Source organism: Trachypithecus francoisi, unplaced genomic scaffold, assembly GCF_009764315.1.
Source record: "Trachypithecus francoisi isolate TF-2019V2 unplaced genomic scaffold, Tfra_2.0 Lachesis_group1, whole genome shotgun sequence".
NCBI lineage: Eukaryota > Metazoa > Chordata > Mammalia > Primates > Cercopithecidae > Trachypithecus > Trachypithecus francoisi.
Window position 1 is genome coordinate 147,589,173 of NW_022681454.1, and position 27,298 is coordinate 147,616,470.

Below are 27,298 nucleotides of genomic sequence, written 5' to 3' on the forward strand. Positions count from 1 at the left end.
TCATGATGTAGGCCAGCAGTTGCCAACCTTTTTGGCACCAGGGACCAGTTTCATGGAAGACAATTTTTCCACAGACAAGGGGGTGAGGGGGTGGGGAATGGTTTCAGGATGATTCAAGCACATTACATTTATTGTGCATTTTATTTTTATTATTACTACATTGTAATATGTAGCAAAATAATTATACAGTGAACCATAATGTAGAATCAGTGGGAGCACTCAGCTTGTTTTCCTGCAACTAGACAGTCCCATCTGGGGGTGATGGAAGACAGTGACAGATTATCAGGCATTAGATTCTCATAAGGAGCACACAACTTAGATCAGTCGCATGCGCAGTTCACAACAGGGTTCATGCTCCTATGAGATTCTAATGCCACTGCTGATGTGACAGGAGGCAGAGCTCAGGCAGAAATGTCAGTGATAGGGAGTGGCTATGAATACAGATGAAGCTTGGCTGGCTCACCCACCGCTCACCTCCTGCTGTGCGGCCTGGTTCCTAACAGTCCACAGACTGTTACTTTGGGCTAGGAGTTGGGGATGCCTGATTTAAACCACTGTTTGACCTACAACACAACTGAAATAATAAATGATGAAATACTTGATAACTTGGTTTTGCCCCACAAATAAAACAGAACTGATAAACAATCAACAGTGCATCTCTCTAGTGGTATTTTATTCCTATTAATTTCATTTCCATTAGAAATCAATACAAAATTAATTTATTTTGTACCTTTTTTTCTGAGTTAAAATCATCACAAATCTGTCTCCTCAACCCTCCTACTTTAAAAGTAGGGACCTCTACCCTCTTTAAGTCCTCAACAGTGCCTAATTCCATTTTCCATACAACAAACATTTGAATACTTGTTTTTTTCGTTTTTTTTTTAGTTTTTTTGAGACAGGATCTTGTTCTGTCACTCACAGAAACGCAGTGGCACTATCACAACTTCACTGCAGCCTTGACCTCCCAGGTTCAAGCGATCCTCTCGTCTCAGCATCCCAGTAGCTAGGACTGCAGGTGCATGCCACCGTGCCCAGCTAATTTTTGCATATTTTGTAGAAACAGGGTTTTACCATGTTGCCCAGGCTGGTCTCAAACTCCTGGACTCAAGCGATCCTCCCACCTCAGCCTCCCAAAGTGCTGGGATTTCAGGAGTGAGCCACCGCACCTGGCCTTGCTTGTTAAAGAAATCATAACACTGTTAGTGAAAGAGGGAGAAGCACTTCATTAAGAACACTCAGAGACTTTCAAAGCATTATTGGATATATTAGTTTCCTGTAGCTGCTATAACAAATTGCCACAAACTTGGTGACTTAAAATACTACAAATTCTGAAAGCCGGAAGTCTGAAATCAGTTTTACTGAGCCAAAATAAAAGTATCAGTAGAGCCCTTCTCCTTCTGGAGACTCCAGGGGAGACTCTGTTCCTTGCTTCTTCCAGTTTCTGGTGGCTGTCGGCATACCTTGGCTTGTGTCCAAAGAAATCCGGGTCTCTCTGCTCTATTTTTACATTGCCTTGTCCTCCATTTCTCTGTCTGTAGCCCCCCACTAACAAGCTCTAATAATGATACACACGATAACATTTAGGGCCTACCCAAATAATCCAAAACTATCTTTTCATCTCAGAATCTTTATCTTAATAAGATCTGGAAAGACTTTTTTCCCAAATAAATTAACATTCACAGGTTCCAAGGATTTGTCATGGATATCTGTTGGGGAGCCATGTCTTAGCCGATCACGCTGAAGAAACCAAATGAGAACAGAAACAGCAAGCAGAAGAAAAGCAAACCTTACCAGCAAGTGCAAATTCAAAATATGCAAAGGAAACAAAAACTTTTTTTTTTTTTAATTTAGTGCCATGTGGCAAGAACTGGAAAAAAAAAAAAAAGTAAGCAAATCAAGGCCCCTTATGCTCCAAGTGTTGGTTCTAATAATGACTGCATTGTGACTGGTTTTGTTTTCGGTGTCAGAAATTCAGCTTGATTTGCTAAGTATAAAGCCTATCAGGCTACAATAAACTGAAAGGTGGGCAGCTGAGCTACTGGTGACAAGCTGATATTACAGCGAACAATCTAACTGCCTAGTGCCAGAATATATAAGGCAGCAGTTCAGAGTTGCTAAGGAGACAGGTTAAGCAACAGAAAGTTTCTTAAAAAGTTCTCCCTCATTATTTTACTTTCTCACTGCCCTTGACCAACTTCCTTTTTCCCTTTCTAACTTACAATATTAACAAGTAGAATCCTGATCTCATGAATTAGTAGTGCTTCACAATTACAGGATAATAGTGTATCTTTCCAATGGATGGAAACACAAGACAAGTCTGAAAGATCAAGCAACTTTATAAGTGTTCTCAAGTAAAGAAATAGGTAAGCTTTTCTCAGAAAAAGAAATAAAAAGAAACCATATTAAATTTAACTTCAATTTTGTAGTATCTGATACACTGCAACAAGAATAACCTGACAAGCCAGCCAGCAAACAAGGCAGTACTGCTGATGTTTCACAATTAAATGCCTAATTATAATCTGAGCTTCTAAATGAAGAATTTGCAGAAATAAATAATTGCTACCAAAAAGAATGCACTGTGTATCCAGTATTCAGGACCTTGGTAAACAGTTTGACACTCACTATCTTTTGATAAAAGCCCACTGTGGAAGAGACAGTGTCAGGAGAATGTGGGGAACAGATTTAGGGTTACACAGTTTGGGTTTTCTGGTTAACTACCTAGAAGATAGGGTGATATGCTTAACATATATGTCTCATATATGAATTTTTTTATAAGGCATGAATTTATAAGGCAGCATGAAAATAAGTATAAACGAAAATAAAACAGCTATTAAGAGGCCTTGAAAATAAGGCAGAGAAGTTTGAATTTGACAAAACAGTAAACAACTACAGCTTCTCCTGGAAAGAAAATATACAGACACTCTACTAGGAAAGTAAATTTGTTAGTATGTACTCAGAGATAAAATCAGGAGAAAGGAAAAAGGGCATTTCACTAATTCAGGAATAAATTGTGAACCAGAATCTAATTATTTTATTCCCACTCTCGGCCCAAGTTCTATTAAGGTATAACTGACAAAAAGAAATTGTACATATTTCAATATACAAGGTGATTTGATACGTGCATACATCGTAAAATAATTAAATCAAGCTAATTAACATAACTATCATCTCATATACTTATCAATTTGTGGTGATGTTGTAGGAGTTATTAAGAAATTATTTTAGGCAGAGAGGAAAAGGGGTTTTCGGGAAGTCTTGGTTTTTAAAGCTACTCCAGAAACATTTTTTGTAAAAGCCCTGGTTCTTTGAGCCTGATGGCAACTTCGATATGCAAATTTAGGCCATTTGAAACTGGGTCCACCCAAACTTGGTGATTATCGCTGCCTTCCTGCCCTTGCCCCACATGTTCCTAGCAACACAGCTGCCCCCACATATCCCCATGTGTGTAGAACATCATGGTGCCCTGCAATTGCATATTAAAAGGCTAAGGTGGGAGGCCCAGCTTTTTCGAGCTACATGAATGACATGCCTGGTCAAACCAATCCCCTGAGCTCTATGCAAAGAAGACACCACCTCCTCCAGCCTCTACATATACCTGACTGGTATCCAGTGCACTTGGGGTTCCCTCTCTCGGCTTTGGAGCCCCGCTCCCTCTGTCTCTGTACAGGGGAGCTTCTTCCTTCTTTCTTTCCTCCTTCTATCTTGCCCATTAAAGTCTCTGCTCCTTAAAACCCCTCACATGTGTCAGTGTCGTTTTATCTAAACTGGCATGAGGACCAAGAACCCTGGCATTCCTCCACTCATCGGAGCTGTATCAGTGAGAACATTTAAGATCTACACTCTCAGCCAGAATCTGATTCTTTACAGAGGACTTTTGAAAATGATATTATCTTTTATTTCTCCCCAATTTGTAACCGCCCAATGGGTTCACCTTGCCCGCTGCCTAGACAGGGCCGATTTACCGAGACAGGAAAATTGCAATAGAGAAAGAATCATTCACGCAGAGCCTGCTGGGCGTGAGATCAGAGTTTTATTGTCACTCAAGTCAGTATCCCAAAAACTGGGGGTTCATTTTTCAGGATAATTGGTGGGGAGCGGGCCAGTCAGGAGTGCTGATTGTTTGGATCGGGGATGAAATCATAGGGATTCAAAGTTGCCTTCTTATGCTGAGTTAGTTGGGGGCAGGGACGTGCGGACAGAACCGGTTGGCAAGTCCAGGTGGGGCCATCTGGTTGTCAGAAATGCAAAAAACCTGAAAAGACATCTTAAAGGCCAATCATAAGTTCACAATAGTGATGTTATTTTCAAGAGTAATTGGAGACGTTCCTAATCTTAGGACCTCTGGAAAAATGTCTAGTAATATTTAGAATTCCAGCCCCTCTCATCCTAACTTGGTGGCTGGTGGCCTTTCATTCATTTTACAAGAACAGTCTAGTGTTTGGGAAGGGCTACTATTTAAACTATAAATGAAATTCCTTGTCAAGGCTAGCTCAGCCTATGCCTAGGAATGAACAAGGACAGTTTGGAGGTTAGAAGCAAGATGGAGTTGGGTAGGTCTGATATCTTTCACTGTCATAATTTCCTTAGTTATAATTTTGCAAAGGAGGTTTCAAATTCTACTAGGACTCAGGAATCATCATAATGAGCAACTATTAATGATAATAATGTACTTGACCTGAAAAAAAGGTGGATTATCACTGAACTAGAGTAACCGCTATAAAAGTAATATTTCTCAACTATGGTAAAACAGGATATACGCTGAAAGTAACATAGTATAAATAAAAAGTACTAAAGTTGACAAAAGGGGCACTTAAAAATAATTAGAGTAGTAATCCCTGTAACGACATCAGTGTTACCTGTATTTTGGTACACTTTGTTGAGTTTCCCAGAAAGAGCAGCCATTAATAGCTAGCACAGAAAAACCACGGAATCATCTTTGGGAGCCTATCGAAAAAGTGAATGTTATCCATTAGCCTTGTCTACATGGAAATGAAGACCAAAAATTGCTAATCTATGAGACCTCTTCTAGCTCCACCAGGCTAGGAGGATGAGAAGTGCCTGAATTCTGCTAAGATGTAGACATAGTTATCAGCCATTGTTCCATAGATCACAAGATTGCAACTTCCCTAATTACTCCCGTAAATAACATCAATGTTGCAGACCCTAAGACTGGCCACCTTTTGAGATGTCTTTTCAGACTTTCGCATCTATTTTTTTTTTTTTTTTTTTTTTGAGATGGAGTCGCCCGGGCTGAAGTGCAATGGCATGATCTCAGTTCCACTTCCACCTCCCGGGTTCAAGCTATTCTCCTGCCTCAGTCTCCCAAGTAGCTGGGACTACAGGTGTCCACAACCATTCCCGGCTAATTTTTGCATTTTTAGTACAGACGGGGTTTTGCCATGTTGTCCAGACTGGTCTCAAACTCCTGACCGCAGATGATCCACCCAGCTCAGCCTCCCAAAGTGCTGGGGTTACAGGCGTGAGCCACCGCGCCCGGTCTAGACTTTTGTATTTCTGATGACCAGATCACTCCAGTCAGACTCAAGATTCATGACCCAAGGGTCCTGTGGCCCTCGCCCAGAAGTGGACTCAGCAAAAGAGGACTGTTTTCCACCCTCCTATGATTTTATCCCCAAACTATCAGCTGAATCCTGACCAAAAAATTATGTTTAAAAAACCTAGTCTCCAAATTTTTAGGGAGGCTAATTTGAGTACTAATAAAACTCCACAGTCTTCCATTTAGCCAGCTCTATGTGTATTAAACTTTTTCCCTGTTGCAATTCCTCAGGATTCATAAATTGGCTCTACCTGGGCAGCAGGCAAGAAGAACCTTTTGGGTAATTACATTGGAAATATTGAATAAATGAAGAGGATTTTGTGTGCTGTTAAAAAATACTCAGATTCGGCCAGGTGCAGTGGCTTACGCCTGTAATCCCAGCACTTTGGGAGGTCAAGGTGGGCGGATCACCTAAGGTAGGGAGTTCGAGACCAGCCTGGCCAACATGGTGAAACCCTGTCTTTACAAAAATAAAAAAAGTAGCCGGGCATGATGATGGATGCCTGTAATCCCAGCTACTGGGGAGGCTGAGGCGGGAGGATCACTTGAACCCAGGAGGCAGAGGTTGCAGTGAGCCAAGATCACGCCATTGCACTCCAACCTGGGTGACACAGTGAGACTCCATCTCAAAAAAAAAAAAAAAAAAAAGGAACACTGATTCAGAATTCAGTAACTTTAATTCACAACCTACTTTGCTCTGTAAACAGTACTGCATAGTTTTACATGCACTGCCTAATAAGATCCTTTTTTAAAATTGTTTTGAGAAAGTAGTTTTAGAATTAAATGTGCATTGTAAGAATGTAATTTTTAACACGTGAGATATAGAAGTATTAATTTAAACATTAAATTTATAACAAAGGATATGTTACGTTTAATTTTGTTTACCACCTTTTACTAGCTAAAAACTTCCTAGCATCTTCTATCTCAATACTTTGTTTTTTTCTTTTTAATCTTTCTGGGTACACAGAAGTATATATTTATGGGGTACATGAGATGTTTTGATACAGCATGCAATGCTTAATAATCACATCCTGTAAAATGGGTATCCATCCCCTCAAGCATTTATCCTTTGTGTTACAAACAATCTAATTATACTCTTCATTGTTGGAAAAATATACAATTGAATTATTATTGACTATAGTCACACTCTTGTGCTATCAAATACTACTATTTTCTTTATACCATTAGCCATCCCCACCTCTCCTCCATCCTCCCACTACCTTTCCCAGCCTCTGGTAACTATCCTTCTCTACTCTCTATGAGTTAAATTGTTGCTTCCAAATTTTGCCTATTGTAAACAGTGCTGCAACAAACACGGAAGCGCAAATATCTCTTCAATATGCTGATCTCCTTTCTTTTGGATATATACCAAGCAGTCAGATTGCTGGATCATATGGTAGCTCTATTTTCAGTTTTTTGAGGAACCTCCAAACCATTCTACATAGTCGTTGTACTAATTTAGATTCCCACCAACAGTGTCTGATTAAATCTTTTTGTTGGTGGTGGTGGTGTTTTGAGACACAGTCTCATTCTGTCACCCAGGCTGGAGCTCAGTGGCACAGTCTTGGCTCACTGTAACCTCTGTCTCTCAGGTTCAAGCAATTCTTATGCCTCAGCCTCCCAAGTAGCTGGGACTACAGGCACACACCACCACACCTGGCGTTTTTGTTTTTTGTTTTTTGGGGGTTTTTTGATATTTTTAGTGGAGATAGGGTTTCGCCATGTTGGCCAGGCTGGTCTCAAACTCCTGGCCTCAGGTGATCCATCCACCTCCACCTCCCAAGGTGCTGGTATTACAGGCATGAGCCACCATGCCTGGGGCTAATAAGAACTTAATATACCCATTTCACTTAATAAGAAAGTGAGACTCAAGAAAGGAAAGTAATTTGCCAAGGTTACAAAGTTAATAAGTAATAGAATAAAAAATGTTTATTAAAATTCAAAATCTAAGAGGCAGGCAAATCACCTGAGGTCAGGAGTTCAAGACCATCCTGGCCAACATGGTGAAACCCCATTTCTACAAAAATACAAAAATTAGCCGGGCATGAAGCCAGGTGTCTGTTAATCCCACCTACTTGGGAAGCTGAGGTCGGAGAATCGCTTGAACCTGGGAGGCAGAGGTTGCAGTGAGCAGAGATCATGCCACTGCACTCCAGCCCGGGCGACAGAGTGAGACTTCATCTCAAAAAAAAAAAAAAAAAAAAAAACCAACAACAACAAAAAAAACAAAACGAAAATTCAAAATATAGGTCAGGCACAGTGGCTCACGCCTGTAATCCCAGCACATTGGGAGGCTGAGGCCGGTGGATCACCTGAGATCAAGAGTTCGAGACCAGTCTGGCCAACATGGTGAAACCCCATCTCCACTAAAATACAAAAATGAGCCAGACGTTTATTAAAATTCAAAATCTAAGAGGCAGGCAAATCACCTGAGGTCAGGAGTTCAAGACTCCTGGTGGTGGCCTGTAATCCCAGCTACTCGGAAGGCTGAGGTAGGAGAATCACTTGAACCTGGGAGGCAGAGATTGCAGTGAGCCGAGATCGCGCCACTGCACTCCAGCCTAGGCGACAGAGTGAGACTGTCTCAAAAAATATATACATATATATTCAAAATCTATCATCACAGTATTTTCCTGGCCTCAGCCTTTTCTTAAAAACCCACCTAAGGCATCTTTTTCCTTCTTCCATTTATGACCCATGACAGAAACAAGAGCCACCGGTACATAGTCCACCTCAAACAGCTGAGGAATTCAGTACTAGAAAAGCAAATAAATTGCATCAAGATTCCGATTCTTTCATTCAGGCCTAAATCAAAGTTCAAGCCTCAGATTTTGCTAAAACTGTATATATACTTCTAAATTTTCAGGTTATAAAATAAGTTTGAAAAAAAAACAGGCTGACTAAAAAATGTACAATAGATGGAATGTTTGTGCAATTACTCATATAATATTTGTTCCCTCCTAAATTATACTATGTCCTATTATGTATGTCAAGGTATGTAAAGTACTAAATAATAATTTTATCACAGCACTAAGCTAAACACTGCAAATACCATAAACATACAGCAAAATTTAAATCTGGATCCTGAGAAGCTGGAATGCCTAATATTAACTCCGACTACTCTGACTAAAATCCATTAAAATATATACTATTTATGAAAAACTATATAGTATGAGAATATAGCTAAAACTTCTAAAAGTTATCAGAGAGTTTGGTATTAAACAAAGGCAATCTCAAAATTGACACTTTTAACCTAGCCTTTCTGTAATTCCTTAACTTCAGTAGATTGATTAGAATAGGAAAAAAAAGTACTAAGTAAAACTAGCAATGATAGCTGAGAAACAGAGACCTGATTTGTATTCTTAATTACATTAAAACCACAGAAAAATGTTATGCTCAGAATATTCTCATTTGTGTATTTCTCCCTTTTCCTAACTCTCTTCTTAATTCCAAATTTAAAAGACTAGTTGTAAAACAGTAGGGTGCCAAATTAAAACACATTTTATTTTCAGATGTCTCCACACTCATAGGCTGACTTCCTGTCAGGAAGAGTTCCATTTCACTGAATACCCCAATCAGCAGGGAACTTGCAGAATTAAGTGCCAGTTGATATTACTTTGTTTTTCACTTACCACCCTTGAGAATAATGTTCAAAGATCTAGTTATAGAGTCAGCATGGTATCATCCTTCTGACTAGACTGCCAAGCCACAGGGTGTACTGCCAGTTTCACAAAATTTACCTCAAAGGTTGTGTTTTCTAAATCCTAGTGTGCTGGTGAATCCATAGGACGCCTGTATTTCAGGTCAAATCCTGAATCTAAAGTTAAATTATGTTTTTCTTTGGTTGTAACAGCACTTTAAATCAATGTTATGGAAACTCAAATAAAGATCAATTAATGCTCACCAACCCATCAACCTATCTTATTTTTGAAAAGAAAAATAAAGTACTTTACTCCGATTTATTTTGTATTAACGTTTTTGCTATTGCTTCAAGACAAATGTTTCTACCTTATAATAGAAAGTTATCTGTTATAAAATTTTCAATCAATAAAACATAAATGTTTGCCATATCAGCATAAAGTACAGTTATTGAGCTGATTTTAAATACTTTAAAATTGTTAATGCATCTAAGTTTTTCATGAACAATTTATACAGCCTGAATCTTCACTTAACCTCTCCAACTACCACAGACTTCTTATCCAATCCTTACAAGTCTACAGTTCCTTCTTTTAACGTCAACTGTTTTTACGGCACATGAAATGAACTCTGAGCATTTCAGCAAAGAATACCTACTCTCTTGGCTGCTTTGTACATTATAAGAACAAAGCATTCACAGCAGCTCTAAAGCAAAACGATATGAGTGTATTAGAAGCCTACCCTACTGATTCTCATTCCATCCGCAATCAAAAGGTCACAGGTAGTAACAATAACAAAGCTCAGGGACAATCAATTTATATCCACTAATTTTTATAACTACATTCTAAGGATAAGTTACAAACACATCAAGAATGAATTAAAAATTCCTTTTTGAAATTGAAATTAAAATGTATTGAAACCAACATTTGCCAAACTTACTTAACACTGTATACTTTTTTCACAGAACAATTTCTTCTGAGACTGGGTCTGCTCATGTTGTTGCCCAGGCTGATCTCAAACTCCTGGCCTCAAGCAATTCTATGCTTCAGCCCCACTAGCGGGGATTACAGTTGCAAACCACCATACTGGGCAGAACATCTACTATTATCATCACAAGGTACTCACTGTGGAATTTGCTGTATTGAAAAAGTCAGACAGAGTTGATCAAACAAGCACATGGCTACCACAATTCCAACCAAGGAAAATTGTTAATGTCTGTTTAAAATTATTATCTTATATTACAATTATTTGTCTCTCTAATTGTCTCTTCTACTGCTTAAAGAATAATAGATGATTGTTTCCTTAAAAGAAGATGCTTGTCTTAAAAGCATATGATACATGTTTGCTAAAGAAATGAATAAATAATACCACAAGCAGACATAAAGTAAAGGGCTTGGGCAAGGCAGATATATTCACACAAAGCTCTGCAGAAAAGACAGCATTTGAACTGAACCTGATTGACCATAAAACTGAAAATTCTAAATGTACAGAATAATGGCCTCATCAAACTGCTATACAAAACTTCATATCACAGGATTTTCTTATAGGTGAAAGAAATGCATAATGAAATTAAAAAGGCTTATTTCTATTTTGATTAAGCAACTCATAGGCAAAATTCCTATTTTTTGGTTGGCAAAAAAATGATCCTTTATTTCATTAGCTCAATTATTTCTTTGAAATAAATACATCATTTTCTTAATACCAGATGGTAAATTTTAGTTTAAAAACAAAACAAAACAAAAAAAAAGGTTGAAGTGTACTCTAAACACAGCACACTATGAATAGCTAAGCACTCCACTTACAATAAATAAATTTCTATTTATATTAAGTTCAGCAGTAAGTAAAACTAATTCACAGTAATAGAAATCAAATCACTGGCAACCGGAGGTGACAGAGGTGGGGACTGATCGAAAAGAGGCACAGGGAAATTTAAGGATCAAAATGGTTGGGTATATGTCAAAATTCACTGAACAATACACTTAAAATGTGTAGGTATTTACTGTATATAAATTATACCTCAATAAAGTTGAGGTTTTTTATTTTGCTTTTTTTTTTTTTGAGACAGGGTCTTCCTCTGTCACCCAGACTGGAGTACACCAATGCGATCCTAGCTCACTACAACCTCGAACCTTTGGGCTCAAGCGATCCTCCTGCTTCAGCATCCAGGGTAGCTAGGTCCACAGGTACATGCTACCAAGTTCAGTTAAATGTTTTTCTTTTTGGTAGAGATAGGGTCTTGCTATGTTGCCCAGGCTGGTATTGAACTCCTGGCCTCAAGCAATCCTCCCACCTGGGCTAAAGTGTTTTTTTTAAAAAAGAGGTATAGGCTTAGGGCCGGGCACAGTGGCTCATGCCTGTGATCCCAGCACTTTGGGAGGCCAAGGCGGGCGAATCACCTGAGGTCAGGAGTCCAAGACCAGCCTGGCCAACATGGTAAAACCCCATCTCTATTAAAAATACAAAATTAGCCAGGCATGGTGGCGGGCATCTGTAATCCCAACTACTCAGGTGACTGAGGCAGGAAAATAGTTTGAACCCAGGAGGCGGAGGTTGCAGTGAGCCAAGACCATGCCATCGCACTCCGACAAGAGCAAAACTCCGTGTCAAACAAAAAAAAAGAAAGAGGTCCGGGCTGACAAACATAAAGAGACCCTATCTCTACAGAAAAAATTAAAAAATCAGCCATGTGTACTGGCATGTGCCTGTAGTCCCAGCTACTTGGGAGGCTGAAGCAGGCCTGGGAGGTCAAACGCAATGGACCATGACTGTACAACTGAACTCCAGCCTGGGCAACAGAGCAAGACCCTGTCTTAAAAAAAAAAAAAAATGAGGTGAATTTGATTAAGTCAAAAGAAAATGAAACACCAAAGGCCCCGCTCATAAATGAACACAACTACACTATTTGGTAATGATAAAATTAGTTGTCTTAATGAAAATGAAGATTTACTATGACAACTAATTAACATAGGAAAGTATGGGGATATTTCCTAATGAAAAAGACCAAAAGGCAAAGTCCAAAATATGGTGACTTATGATCCATGTTACCACTGATTTATCAATTATACAAATATATAAACATTCATATGGTTGAACAGTACTATACTGGACACTGGGGATACAACAGAAAAAAAAAAAAACAGTGCTTGTCTTCAAGAAATTTGCAGTCTACATGGAAGAGAAAGGAAAACAACAGGCAACTTAAATATAGAATGAAATTAAGATAGTATGGGTAAGTGTTCTGCACAATACCTCATTTAGGCATACACTTGTAGTTAAGAGAGGATTAAAGGAAAACTTTCCAGAAGAGACTGTAATTTATCTAGGAGCTAGCTAACTGATTCATTTTTTCCATAATATTCACTAAGCCACAATGTGCTAGGTACCAGAAATACATTAATGGACAAGGCGTAAATAACTGTTAGATTCATAAGAGTCTAGAAAACAAAGAGTTATACTAACAATAAACAAGTAAACCAATTAGCATACTTATACTTACAATTTGTGGTAAATTCTATAATGGGTGCTAAAATTAAGACAAAAAGATATCAACTATAGATATGATACTCAGAGAATGAGATAATTAAGCTAAGCGCTGAATGACAAGCAACGGCTAACAAAAGTCACCAAGTTAGAAAGAGGGGCAGTTTAGGGAAAGAAAAAGCATGTACCAAGACACAGAAATACAATGGCATATTTGGGTATCTTTAAATAGTTCAGCATGGCTTGAGAATAAATGGTAAGAAATGAGGTACAGGCATTAAGAGAGGCCTAACGGTAAAGGACCCTTTTGCGCCATGTATAGAGCTGGTTTGCGTTTTTTGGGGGTGGTGGAAGAGAAGTGTTTTAATAATCTTCTCATACTGAAAATATTCATCTACAAAATCATCATAACTATAAAAAAGAATATTAATATCATATATTCAGAAAAAATACACTCAAAATGGAAACTTGGGATTAGAGAAAAGTATAGAAGAACAAAAAATAACATTTTACGAAAGATCAGGGAAAAAAATTTCAAACATAAAACTGACATAAAATAATCATAAGAAAAGAACTATCTCATTCTTATTATAAAATTATAATTTTAAAATAATTCAGAGGTACGGAAAGAAACACAAGTCAAAAATGACGAAACCTCACATCATTACCTTCATGTAAAGAAAATATTTCCCAAAACAGCAACAATCTACATATTTTGTTGAAAAATTTTTTGAAGAATAATCAGACTAAAATAGAATTTTAAATTAACCTTTGCTGCTAATTAATTACTCAGACAGGATGCCAGTCCAGACTATATGGTGCTTCTAGTTTTTCTATATACTGTATGCATTTCTGATAAATGGGAAAAGAATAGATGACCTGGCAGAAGGCTCAGACAATAATATGTGATTTACAGGACATGAATGCAGCTACCACAAGATTTATCTGACAGCCCTCTCCGATAGTGGACTGCTGAGTATCCGATGGAATGATTTCTAGTCTACAAAGTCTACTACTGAGTAGCCATACACATTATTTATTTATTAGATGTTTTGGGTTGAAACCATTTTTAAATGATGCACTTCACAATGCACAGTCATAAATTTAGCTTTAAACCCAAGAAGGGAGGTAGTGTTATTGGAATGTATGTCAGACTGAATTAGGACAAGCAACGCAACGCTTTTATAAAGTGGCCTTGAACGCAACATCAAGTCTTTCAAAAATGATATTAATGTCAAATGAACAAGACACAAACACTTTATATAATGCTGGAGTAATATTACTTGAAACACATTTAACATTTTCTTTAAATTCATATATATTTAAAACAGGTTTATACACATATACAACAAATTTGGCACACAAATAAGTTGCATGCTTGTGAAAAACCACCTGAAACACAGTTGAGAACTTGTTCAATTTTGTGTGTCTGCATCAGAGAACATAGTTTCCTGAAGAATATAAGCAGTTTTATTTTAAGAAATAAAGAGGATTTAAATTGATATTTGGAACTTCAGTCATTCTTGAATTACTTTACATGGGATTCAACAGATGAATAAATCTAATTTTACAAACCTCATATATTAATTATACTCAAAAATATAATGCTCAGTATTATGAGAGGTTTCCAACTCTAATTAATAACATTTTGCCTAAACAATACTAACATTTCGATAGACTTAAATATGAAATGGTGCCTAATCAACTACTGGTGAATGAGTGGACATTGAAAACTACAATCTAAGTCGAAAAAAATATATAGTGATCTGTTTGGTTTTATTGTCAGCTAACCAAATGTGATCGTTTCCTCATTTCTTAAATTTAGGCTCTAAATTCTCTTTTACAATAAAATGTAGTTAAACACCCTATTAAAAATAACACAAAAAGAATATAAGTTTTGAATGGATTCAAGAAAAATAATCAGAGCATGGCTGATTGTCATGAAATTAACACCAACTAATTTGTAAAGTTCTAAATCAAATTTGCAGATGTTAAGTTCATAAGCATATCCCATTATTTATGTGATTAAAAAGTAGTTTTTGACCTGATCTTTCGATCTTTGTCACTCAATCCTCTCCATCTCCTCTTAAAAAATTAATTAAAATTTTAGCAAGATGGTAGCTTTTGCTTCCCACCCTATCTCAGACCAAAAAAAATTATCAATCAAACTCAAGCCATCCCCACCCAGGATCTGTAAAACGTCGACTTGAAATTCAATTTCATATCTCTTAAGCTTTCATGTAGAAAAAGACAGTTCACTTCTTAACAAAATAAATCACTTTTGTGATTGCCAAGTTGACCTCTTTGAATTAGGAAAATTCAAAGTGAAAAATGTAATTATCACCCCGGAACAATCTGTATACATCTGGAGCTAATTCTAGCTTCATTTTTCACATCATTTTTCACACTGTGCTACATCTTGTAGAGATGCCATGGAACTTTTGAAGAACTCACAAAAAATGTTAAGGACTTCAAATACCCAATAATGTATTTTATTCACACAAAAACCTTGACAATTTCTGACTTTTGAAACTTACTCTACTACATGATCTTCATAACTCATTTGATTGCATTAGTATTAAACAGTACTGTGACATACATGATAAACAGGCGTATTAAAACATGTCATTCTTTATCTTTGCAGCTCCTGACATTAAAATATGAAATATACTATATTGGAAATAGCTTCCATGTACCAAAAATACATTCAATTCTTCTAAACTAGAAAGTAAAACTTCACTGTCAAAATTCACCTATGAAACAATTATATCACTATGAACAATAAATTTATATTCTTGTAAGGAAACATCCAAAACCAAAAGTGAGTGCTCTTTTAAAGTGTGGGCAATTTCATGTAGACATAAGAATGCTATATGGCAAGTTCTATCCAAGAAAGAAACAATTATTTCTAATCAGATGACTTAATGAGAAATTTTATCTAGTCAGCTTTTGAAGAAATGGAGTTTTCTAAATGAGATGATTAAATTACAGAAACATGATTCTCACTGAATCTAAGAATAATAAGCCTACTAAGTAACTACTCCTCACAAGTTCATTACAAAAATCCATTAGGTGTAATCTCTAGAAGTAATTGTTCTTATTGCACCTTACTGACAATGCATAGTATTGATTTTTCACACCTTCTATGATTCTTTAATTTATATTCATGAAATGTCCATCAGCACAGTCTAAATAAATTTGGCATATAGGCACTAAAACAAATAAATCGATGCAAAGAAACATTAATTTTGCATTATCCTTATTCGTTAGGCAAGTAAACCATGAGTGTTGTAAATGAAGGTCAAAGGTTTTGAAATGGGTCAAAACCCTTGACCCCTAGACCAATACCTTTCCTATTAAAAAAGGCTATTTTAAAGTTTTAAGTGGGGGGATTTACTACCAGCAAGATATCACTTTAAAAGACTACAAAGAAAACTCTCAATAAAAACATTCATCTGTTTAATTGCAAAACAGAAAAGAAAACCTCGCAGGATATATGATTTTTACATAAGTTTTTTTTAAAAAATCATTAAACTTTACCACATGAAGTACAAGGTTTTGGAACACTGAAAGTAATTTTGCTTTTAGGAATTTATTTTCTACATCTTATTATGATAGCTGCCACTTTTTTGTTAATGTTTTCCCAAATCTACTGTGCATGTCAAAAATAATTACCAATGACAAGGATTCAAAATCATTTATCGCTCATTTTATAACCTCTGCACAAAAGGGAAGTAAACCCATGATTCCCAGTGGAGTGAGCATGGCACTCCACAAGATATAGAAATAAATCTGTTTTTATAACCTTAATACACACAGCAAAGAAAGTATCACGATCATTTGATCTGGACACTTTTAAAGTGACTCTAAAAACTTTTGTTTCTCACTTCCTCTCATACTTGCTTCAAACTTATCTGCAAGTATCAAAAATAAGAAGCAATCCAACTAAAATTATTTTAAAACAGCAAACTCACAATTGTATTATAGCAAAAATTTCAGTAATGCAAATATAAAATCCCCCATGAAAATAAATTCATATGAGAATCTACTTTTAATTCAACATTTATTCTTGGCACTCACCTGAGAACACAGTAGCATAACCAATTCCACAACTGAACTACTAGACTTCATGCAAACCAGACCTATTTTAAAGAGAATTTTAAAAAGAAAAGTTATAAAGAAAACAAATAAGGATTTGGTAAAATTTCATCCAAACTGTTTTTTCAAATTATTTTTTCAAACTATTAATAGTACACATTTAATCACATGATTAAATAAGGTACACTATAGTTAGTTTAAAGCTGGCTTCAAAACTACCACCATTTTTTGTGAAGTATTCCATTTCAGCTTTCAAAATACTAAAACATTTATTACAACTTCATATATAACGACATTTCACAATACTCATAGAAATGTGCACAACATATGCCATATTGATCAATATCATCTACATTTTGTTTTGGAGAGAGTTGATCATTATACATGCAGAGAAGGGAAATGGCTCTCTGACCTTTGCTTTCTCCACCACACTCTCTCCCTTCAACCCTCTAGCTATCAATCAAGTTTCCATTTTGTTTCATGGCAGCAGACATCCCAAACACTCTTATTAGTACCTTGACCTCTGACCTCACACTAAACCTTAACAGAAATGCAAGCCGTTGTCTGTTATATATTCTTGATTTCTTATAAATTAATTCATTTACTTTTATGTTTCATTTTGGTTCACCAAAAATATCTTTAGAAAGGATATTTTATAGAATTAATACCTATCTAAAGTAAGTCTTTGGTTTTAATTACCAATAAAATATAAAGTAGTTCATTCAAAGAACGTTTTATAATTAGTATCTTTAAAAAGCAATGCCAATAATTAAAGGGACTAAATTATTAAATTGCATTACTAATAATCAGAAAAATTACAATTTTTTTATTCTACATTTTTCTAGGCAAACACAGGCTTAGGTTCCAGAGCATAACATCTAAAAATAATTCCTGATGGCTCTTAAACACCCTATTACCTTCTTTTTTCTCCCGATGAAAACTCTTCCAGGTACCCTATCCATTCCCTTTATCTTTCTCTTTAGTTCTTTCTCCTTCCCTGTTTAAATACTAATGCTTCCAACCTAATGATAGCACATGTTGGCATTTTTTAGCCTTATAATAGCATTGAAGTTAAAAGGGCTGTTCACCCCTTTCACTTTTTAAAAAATGTTAGAACCATTTTTCTCAATGTCTGAAAGAATATGTAATATAGCAATGATGGTAACAGTGTCAGCACTGGCAAGAAAATTAGCTATAGAATGTCTCTATATTGTATTAGGAAGCAAGTTATTAACTATAGTGTGATATCTGTAGGGCTAAGATGAACATGGATGGCTCCTCAGGCTAATGCTGTCAAGGCCAAAATAAAAGGCAAGCAATACTCCATCTCTTACTGCAGGTGTAGCCCTCTGCTGGTCTGAAACCTTGCCTCTTTTCCTTAAATTTAACCTAGATAATAAAAGAAGTTCAGTTTTGCTCCAACTTCAAAGCCCATTATTTCCAGAAAGTAAATTTGGATCTTTCTATTATTAGGTCATCAATCCTTATTGCTTTATTCTACAAAAACTAGAATTCCTGCCATTGGGCCCTGATGGGCCCTTTTATTATATATCTATTCAGATAATGAAAAACAGTAATTTTTTAAAAAAGACCTTGAGCTATCCAAAATTAGGGAGATTTATAGGTGCTCCTTTGTCCCTCTCACCACACTTATCATATTTCATACATATACATATATGTATATATGTGTGTGTCTCTGTGTGTGTGTGTGTGTGTGTATGTATTTATATATATATATATTTATTTTTTATTTTTTTTTTTTGAGACATTGTCTCGCTCTGTCACCCAGGCTGGAGTACAATGGCACGATCTTGGCTCACCACAACCTCCACCTCCCAGGTTCAACCAGTTCTCCTGCCTCAGCACCCAAGTAGCTGGGATTACAGGTGCCCACCACCACGCCCGGCTAATTTCTGTAGTTTTAGTAGAGACGGGGTTTCACCATGTTGGCCAGGCTGGTCTCAAACTCCTGACCTCAGGTGATTCGCCCACCTTGGCCTCCCAAAGTGCTGGGATTACAGGTGTGAGCCACCATACCCAGCCCATATACCTATATTCTTAAGAAAAATGTTATACATACACATTTCTATTTATTTATTTCAGTCTTATTTTCTAATAATAAAGGCTAACAAACCAGAAGAAGGTTCACAGCTACTTTCCAGTTAGATATGAATATTCAGGAAAAAATGTATTCACTGACCAAGCTAGTAAAAGGTCAAATAACATTTCATAGTTTGGTTTGAACAATTAATTTGGAGGAGAGTGGTGGAAGATGTATTGCAGGGCAGGGTGGAGAGTATGTTCAATTCTGAATGAGTAAAGGCTTCAGAAGACAAGAGAGACCTGATAACAGACCTTAAGCTCCCTGTCTAAAGGACACTGGTACTGTAAACACAAAAATAACATTGGGAGCAAAGAAATAGAGGATAACCCCAACAAGGAACTTAACATCAAAATGTAGAATTACGTCACTTCTATTTTTGACCTAAATTTTTGCCAATGGATGACACTCATCACATGTGCGAGAAAACAAATAATAAACCTGTAGATCTCTCTTCAGATTCAGTCATACTCTAAGAATTACCCAAAGGAAGGTCCTAAAACCTTAAGGTCAAGTTGTAAGTTACTGCCAGAACTATCATTTTCATTTTATACACCCACAAACACACACCCTATTACTGTCTCAATCAAAAGAAACGAAGTACTACAAGCTTACAGATTTGAACCAGCTCACAATCTGACCTCTCTAAAACTCTCAGTAGAACAGTAGAATAATAGGGTTTGGTTTGATTATTTTTTGGTTGGCTTTTCAAAGACAGAAAATGTTAGTCTTTTTAAAAGGACAAATTCGGGATGCCAAGTCAAGAGTTTTATATCTGCACTAATCTGGGATTTTATGATCCAAGACCACTGCAATTTCTTCAGTGGAGACTCACCCAGATATATCACTTCAGTGAAAGGATCAAATGACTTACCAGATAGTAAGCCAGTGCCATCTAAACCCATCGATCTATCTAAATCCTCAAGTATACCATGAAAACACAGTCATGACTATTTACTATCTGGAATATAAGAATTCTCGTTTTTTATATTTAAGTCATCTTATTTTTTAAAATAGGATGGTAATAAACATTATGAGAAATTTTAATAAGAATTTAAGGATAATAAACTCAAGAAGTTTTACTCCGTATTTTCCTGGTTTTGAAGGTATATACATATACTCCAAATGAGCATTATCTTTTAGATAAAACTAAATGCTGATCATGAATCTGAAACATATCCATCTTGTAAACACTAAGTCCAAATTTCAAATACATGTTTAATAGGCTCTAGCTTATCATAAATTCTGGTTTCCCTTCCTGAATTTGTATCATCAAATCCAACATTTTGGAAAAATTGGATGACTAAAACTTTTGTTAAAGAGAAGACAGACATCTTCTTTGCTTGAGACTTACAAAATATTTTCTTGTTCAGATTTACAAACATTTAGAAAAATCAATCCACTGAATTTTTTATTTCCATATAAACTTTTCCTTCTAGTCATCATTATATGCACACCTGCCTTTAGCATTTATCTACTTAGAAACTGTATCAAGTAAACTGTGGTACATAATCATCCCACAAGACAGAAGAACATGTCTTTTTAGAAAAATGGGATGGCCCAGGTTCTTGTCTCAAATTATCACAAAAATTTAGCACTATGAAGTCCTTCCTGCTAAATAACATGTTCATATGCTGTACAGAGATACTGTGACCCTTTGGAGGGTCACAAACCATTGTAATATCTAAGATATTTTTTGCCTACCCCAAAAAAAGTTTTGGCCCCATTGAGACTGCAAGTTTATACTTTCTTAAAACACAGTGCGGGCAGAGTGCAGTGGCTCATGCCTATAATCCCAACATCTTGGGAGGCCGAAGCAGGTGGATCACTTGAGGCCAGAAGTTCAAGAACAGCCTGGGTAATGCAGCAAAACCCATCTCTATAAATAAATAAATAAAATTTTTAAAAAATTAGACGGGCATGGTGACATGCACCTGTAGTCCCAACTACTTGAGAGGCTGAGGTGGGATGATCACCTGAGCCCAGGAAGACAAAGCTGCAGTGAGCCATGATCACACCATTGCACTCCAGTCTGGGCGTAGGAGTGAGACTCTGCCTCAAAAAAAACCACAATGCAAAACTTGGGGTAAAGCAATACAATGACAGAGGGTAATAAACAAGAGTAATTATTTTTTTTCCACCATCACTCCATGCGCAATTCCAGTATTCGTGAGTTTCTTGTTTTTTTTAATTTTAGTCCACAGCAAAGAATAGCTGATATGTAATAGTGAAATAGCAAAATGTTTCAAGATATAGAAAAAATAAGATCACTAAGACTCTATAATTAATCATATTTATAAAAGGATCCAGTGAACTCACATATAATAATTGTAAGACATAATTTAAAATGTTCAAGCTTGTGTTCTCTTTGTCCTTCGGAAAGTCTCTTTAGAAAAATTAACCCTTACAAAGGGTTATAACTACTTGAAAAAGAGGGTTAATTAACATCACTACAATTGAGACAATCAGGTTACAGGAGATTCCAGGCATGATGTAATATGAAATATTACACCTAATTTAACTTTAAGCTTTAACTTTAAGTCTTCAAAATATACAGGGCATATGGCCAGTCGCGGTGGCTGAAGCCTGTAATCCCAGCACTTTGGGAGGCAAGGCCGGAGGATTGCTGGGGCTCAGGAGTTTGAGATCAGCCTGGGCAATGTGGCAAAACACCATCCCTACAAAATATACAAAATTTAGCCAGTCTCGTGGCATATGCTAGTAGTCCCGGCTACTAGGGAGGCTAAGGCACAAAAATCGCTTGAACTCGGGAGGCAGAGGTTGCAGTGAGCCAAGATCACACCACTGCACTCCAGCCTGGGCGGCACAGTGAGACTTTGTCTTAAAAAAAAAAAAAAAAAAAGTATATCTATACATACATATACATATGTGTGTGTATATATGTGTATATATACACACACACATATACACATATACATACACATATATATCTGTATATACACATATATACATACACATATATATCTGTATATACACATATATATGTATTTCTTAAAGATAAATATGGCCTGGGTATTAGAGGAGATTAAGAAACTATTGTTACTATTATTAGGTGTAATAACAGCATTGTGATTATGTAAGAAAACTTTTTTTTTTACATGCTATTAAGTATTCAAGGGTTGAATGACATAACATCTAAGATAGTTTTAAATACTAAAGCAAAATAAAGGGAAGTAGAGATATCAAATAATTATGGAAAAATGAATATGGTTTGGACAGCTGGTAATAAGTTAATAGATACTGTGCTTCCTACTTTGTGAAAATTTGAAATTTTCATTAAAATATTTTTATAACTAAAAAACTCATAAGAATATTTTTTAAAGATTAAGAAGCTTTGTAATGTTTGGTCACACAGCTAGTCACTGGCAAGGACAGAATGAAAACCAAAGTCTCCTGCCATTTATACTAACGCTTTCTGTACAGTATTATGCTGCTTGTACAGTACTATGGCACAATCACCTCTTTTTAAATCCTTTCTGTTTTACAGTACATGAAACCACAATCCAAAACATTCCTTACAACATAAAATATGTAAGTCACATAAGAACTCTTAGATTTGTTTGCTATCTTTACGAACATAATCCAATGAATATGCACTGCTCAAGTTTATACATGAGCAATAGTACACCTTCTTCCTTCTTACAGTTTTACCAAAATTTATTGGTAAAAAATGATTCTAAATTAAATTTTGTTTGGGAATATAGAAGTGTCCATTCCTAATTCTTCTGGGTATTTAATATGATCCTATCTTATCTGTTATAAAATTCAAAGACCAATAAGCAACAATGTCTTACAATACTGAGAAGCTATATTTAATACACACATCTTACTCACTGTAATAAAATTAAACATAGTTCATAAGTTGTTACACCACTTTTTTAAAAAGTTTCATATATGAAACTATAAATTAGGGAAAAGCCCTGAAATATAGACTCTTCAATTTTTAAAATTCAATTCTTTCCAAATTATATTATTTCATAAGTAAAAGTCATTCATTTCTTCATCAAATGGTTCATAGCTAAATAAATTATATCCTTCAATAGATCTAAGGAAATTGCTATTCCAAACTTAAGTATTTCTAAAGTCTGAACTTTTTGTTTTTGTTTTTGTTTTTTTTTTTGAGACGGAGTCTCGCTCTGTTGCCCGGGCTGGAGTGCAGTGGCCGGATCTCAGCTCACTGCAAGCTCTGCCTCCTGGGTTTATACCATTCTCCTGCCTCAGCCTCCCGAGTAGCTGGGACTACAGGCACCCGCCACCTCGCCCGGCTAGCTTTTTGTATTTTTTAATAGAGACGGGGTTTCACCATGTTAGCCAGGATGGTCTCGATCTCCTGACCTTGCGATCCGCCCGTCTCGGCCTCCCAAAGTGCTGGGATTACAGGCTTGAGCCACTGCGCCCGGCCTGAACTTTCTTTTTCAAATAAATTCATTGTTACTTTTTGACTGCATGAAAATATCACTCATCACCAACTCCATTTACATCTATAGAAGAGATGAAATTCCTAGCTAAAGCTTCATACTTACCTACTGATACTGTAAGGGTCAAACGAAGTGCTCATATTGCACAGTTAATACTCAAATATAGATATCTGAAACTATATATAGGTATCTTAACTCAAATATAGGTATCTTAAACAAATATAGCTATCTCAAACTACTTAAATCCTAGGTACGAAGATGAAGATTGGTATTTTGAAGTCAGTCTGTTAAACTCTTAAACTCATTAAGAAATTATCCTCTATTGAACTACTATCTGCTTTCCGAGGAAATTTACGGTAAATCTACTTTCACTTGGTTAAGTCTCTCTCTCTCTAATATTTGAAGGGACTCACTACATGGCAATGCCCCATGTGCCAAAAACAAACAAACAAAAAAAAAGAAAGGTCTCATTATTCCTCATCCACTCCATAAATAGCATGGTTTCCAATCCCCTCAGCAACCTACCTCAGCATGCTATCTAGTTTGACAATCTCAAAGTACATTACCTAGAAGAGACCCAGTAATCTATCAATGATGTAAGCAGTATAGAGTAAAATGCTGTTACCTCTATTTTTAAAACATTATTCTACTAATAACAATGTATTCCTTATTTATGTAGCAATACATTGTTGTTCATATGGATCTAAGTTCAAGTAAAATCCTGTGACACTAGTCTCTCCAATTTGTTGCTCTCAAAGTTAATTTTAATGTATCAAAAAAAAGTCTTAGTTCTTTGGTTCAACACATAATTCTATGTTTCATCCAAATCACTGATAAAAATCTTGAAAATTACAACATAATAGACACGTGACACCTTCTTCAAAAGACACAGACTATGAGAAACCTTGTCAAAGGCTGGCAACACGTAAACAATGAAACTCCATGTTATCTCATCATCCATGTAAGTTTTTAATCCTGAAATATAAATGCATACAAATAAAATAAAGAAAAATCACTTACTTGTTCCTTCTATAAGTAGTTCTTGTCCATGGCTACCCAAAAGTGTCCGAGAAAGAAAAGGTGCAAAATCCACAAAAATCTCACGAAGGAGAGGAGCTGCCTTTTCCAAAGCATGTTCAAGCCTCTCTGTAATACTAATGAAAAGACATGAAGTTACTTGAACTATTCAACAGATTGTATCAATTTTCTAGTTTTGAAAATAAAGATGTGTTTCCATAGATATATATATAATTGTATTAAAAAATTAAAAATCACCTAAAGAGACATTACTGCTATGTATAGCAGTCCTTCTGCCAAAAATATTCGTTTTTATCCTGATCTAGCTTGCCCCTACAATCTCCAACAAACATCCTGGTTAACAACCACTCCAAGCATCAATACTTACTAGGAGTCTCACCTGGCCGGTTAAGAGCAGTTTGTTTTTAGGCCCATCATAATCTAAATAAATTCTCATCAAGTCTTCAACAAATTTTTCTATTTACCACTAAACCATTAGCACATTGAGTTCAAGAACCATGACTTCATTTTAAAATTCACAGTTACAGCATATAGTACAGACTCAACAGATGTTGAGTGCTTATAAATTATAAAAAGCAGTTCTTTTTTATTGAAGTCAATAATCCCTTTCTAATGCGATGTGAATTATTTTTCTCCTGAAAATAATATACTTTAAAGGCAAATTATAACAAAACTATCATTTTGTTGATCGTTAAATTTATTAATAAACTGAGATAGTTGCAAATGTGCCACAAATATATAAAATATATTAATATATATTTGTGATTATATATGTATGTATTCATATATACATACACAGATACATTTAATGACTTTTGTTTTTAAGGTCCACAGCATTTAAGAAAATTCACAGATATCCACAGCTTCAGTTTCTTTTTTTTTTTTTTTTTGAGGCGGAGTCTCGCTCTGTCGCCCGGACTGGAGTGCAGTGGCCGGATCTCAGCTCACTGCAAGCTCCGCCTCCCGGGTTCCCGCCATTCTCCTGCCTCAGTCTCCCGAGTAGCTGGGACTACAGGCGCCCGCCACCTCGCCCGGCTAGTTTTTGTATTTTTAGTAGAGACGGGGTTTCACCGTGTTAGCCAGGATGGTCTCGATCTCCTGACCTCGTGATCCGCCCGTCTCGGCCTCCCAAAGTGCTGGGATTACAGGCTTGAGCCACCGCGCCCGGCCACAGCTTCAGTTTCTAACTTACAAATTAAATGTATACATAAAGAGCCACTAGTTATCTACTATTCACACTAGGAGTACCTCCTATTCGTACTACCAAGAAAGCAGTTGCTACTGAAACTATCAACACAAACATATATAAATTTTGCTGTGAATAACCATCTCCTCACAGGCACTACTCTAAATACTATTTTCTTCTACACAACTCATAGAACTTGTTATCCCTGAATAGTATCGTAAATACTAGCCACACTCGAAGCACTCAAGTACCTACATTTGTAGTGTCTAATGGATTTCCCAATTGTGGTAAAGAAAATCAAGGACTCTGGCCACTGAGACTCCAGTGGTGGGAAATACACTCATAGCATTCAGAATTAAACTATGAAACCCAATTAAACAAGGTAAGTGACAATAAAAATCTATCTACAATTCAGTATCATTGTGGCTTTGGCCGATTGGCTACCACTTATACCAGCATTTTTTTTTTTTTTGAGATGGAGTCTCTCTCTGTCTCCAGGTTGGAGTGCAGTGGCATGATCTCTGCTCACTGCAACCTCTGCCTCCCGGGTTCAAGTGATTCTCCTGCCTCAGCCTCCCGAGTAGCTGGGACTACAGGTGCTCACCACCACACCTGGCTACTTTTTAAATATATTTTTAGTAGAGATGGGTTTTCACCATGTTGGCCAGGCTGGTCTTGAATTCCTGACCTCAAGTAATCCGCCTGCCTTGGCCTCTCAAAGTGCTGGAATTACAAGCGTGAGCCACTGCGCCCGGCCTACATCAGCATTTTATAGAGGAGAAACAACAAATTCCATACTTTCAATTTGCAATCATTTGAAACATAAGTCATAAGCTTATGTAAATATTTGTTATGCATGCAGCAATTATTTTTTAACACAAATAGTCACTTCTCATGAAGTGACTTGTATATCATGAAATGACTTGTACATCTTATAATCTTTCAAACGAAAATGAACCTCTAAAATGTTCCCAAGCCTCTAAATGTCATATATGTTGAAAGAAAGAATTGAAATGAAATGAAGTAAAATAAACCTAGATAGCTTAAAAAGTCATCAAAAGGTATGAATCACAATATTCAAGTTAGTAGCTTAAATACCTCATATTTGAAACCGGGTCTTGTGAAACTGAATCAACTGTTGGAACCGAGGGCAATTTTGCATTAGATGATCTACTGCCTATAAAAGAAAAATAACCATCTATAGGAATTTTCTGCTTTTAGGTATGAAGATTTAAATAAAAAGAATGTCATTATACCAGTCAATAAAAGCATTATAATGTATTTTTATGTCCATTACTATTTGGATAACATTAAAATCTAACAATTAACAACTAAATCCTTTCATATATAAACCTCAGCTATGAGTTCAATTATCATGCCAGAACAATCTTTCTAACTGTGAGCTGAAAAAGCAAGGGAAAAGTAAATCCTGACTCCTGAAATAAGGTTCACAATTCCTTCTATTCAACACCAAGTGTCAACAGAAAGTGATAAGTAAAAGTATTTTTTTAATATAGCAACAACACAGAAACACCTACATTCCAAATTTAGCTTTAAACCTCCATTACCATGAAAACTATCATTATTCAGTTATCAAATCACTACTGAAGGACTAAACTGCAGCAACAAATGTAATCAGGGTTAGAAGCCTAGACCTCTGAGAATCTGTCATCTTGTATCACAACTATTATCAGTTATTTTCCCATTATGCTGCAAATACAAAAACACTATGCTTTAAAGAGAATAAGGGCCCTCTTTCCCAA

At 36.1% G+C, this 27,298-nt stretch overlaps 1 protein-coding gene across 3 annotated transcripts in view; it reads right to left on the reverse strand.

The window, feature by feature from the left end:
- LRBA (LPS responsive beige-like anchor protein) overlaps window positions 1-27,298 on the reverse strand; it is a 787,299-nt gene that overhangs the window by 551,495 nt on the left and 208,506 nt on the right. For all 3 annotated transcript variants that reach the window (XM_033215458.1, XM_033215456.1, XM_033215457.1), the window contains exons 32-34: window positions 26,634-26,712; window positions 24,332-24,465; window positions 16,754-16,815 (exon numbers count right to left, since the gene is read on the reverse strand). In XM_033215458.1, coding sequence (XP_033071349.1) covers window positions 16,754-16,815; window positions 24,332-24,465; window positions 26,634-26,712 — 275 coding nt within the window. The remainder of the gene's footprint in view (window positions 1-16,753; window positions 16,816-24,331; window positions 24,466-26,633; window positions 26,713-27,298) is intronic.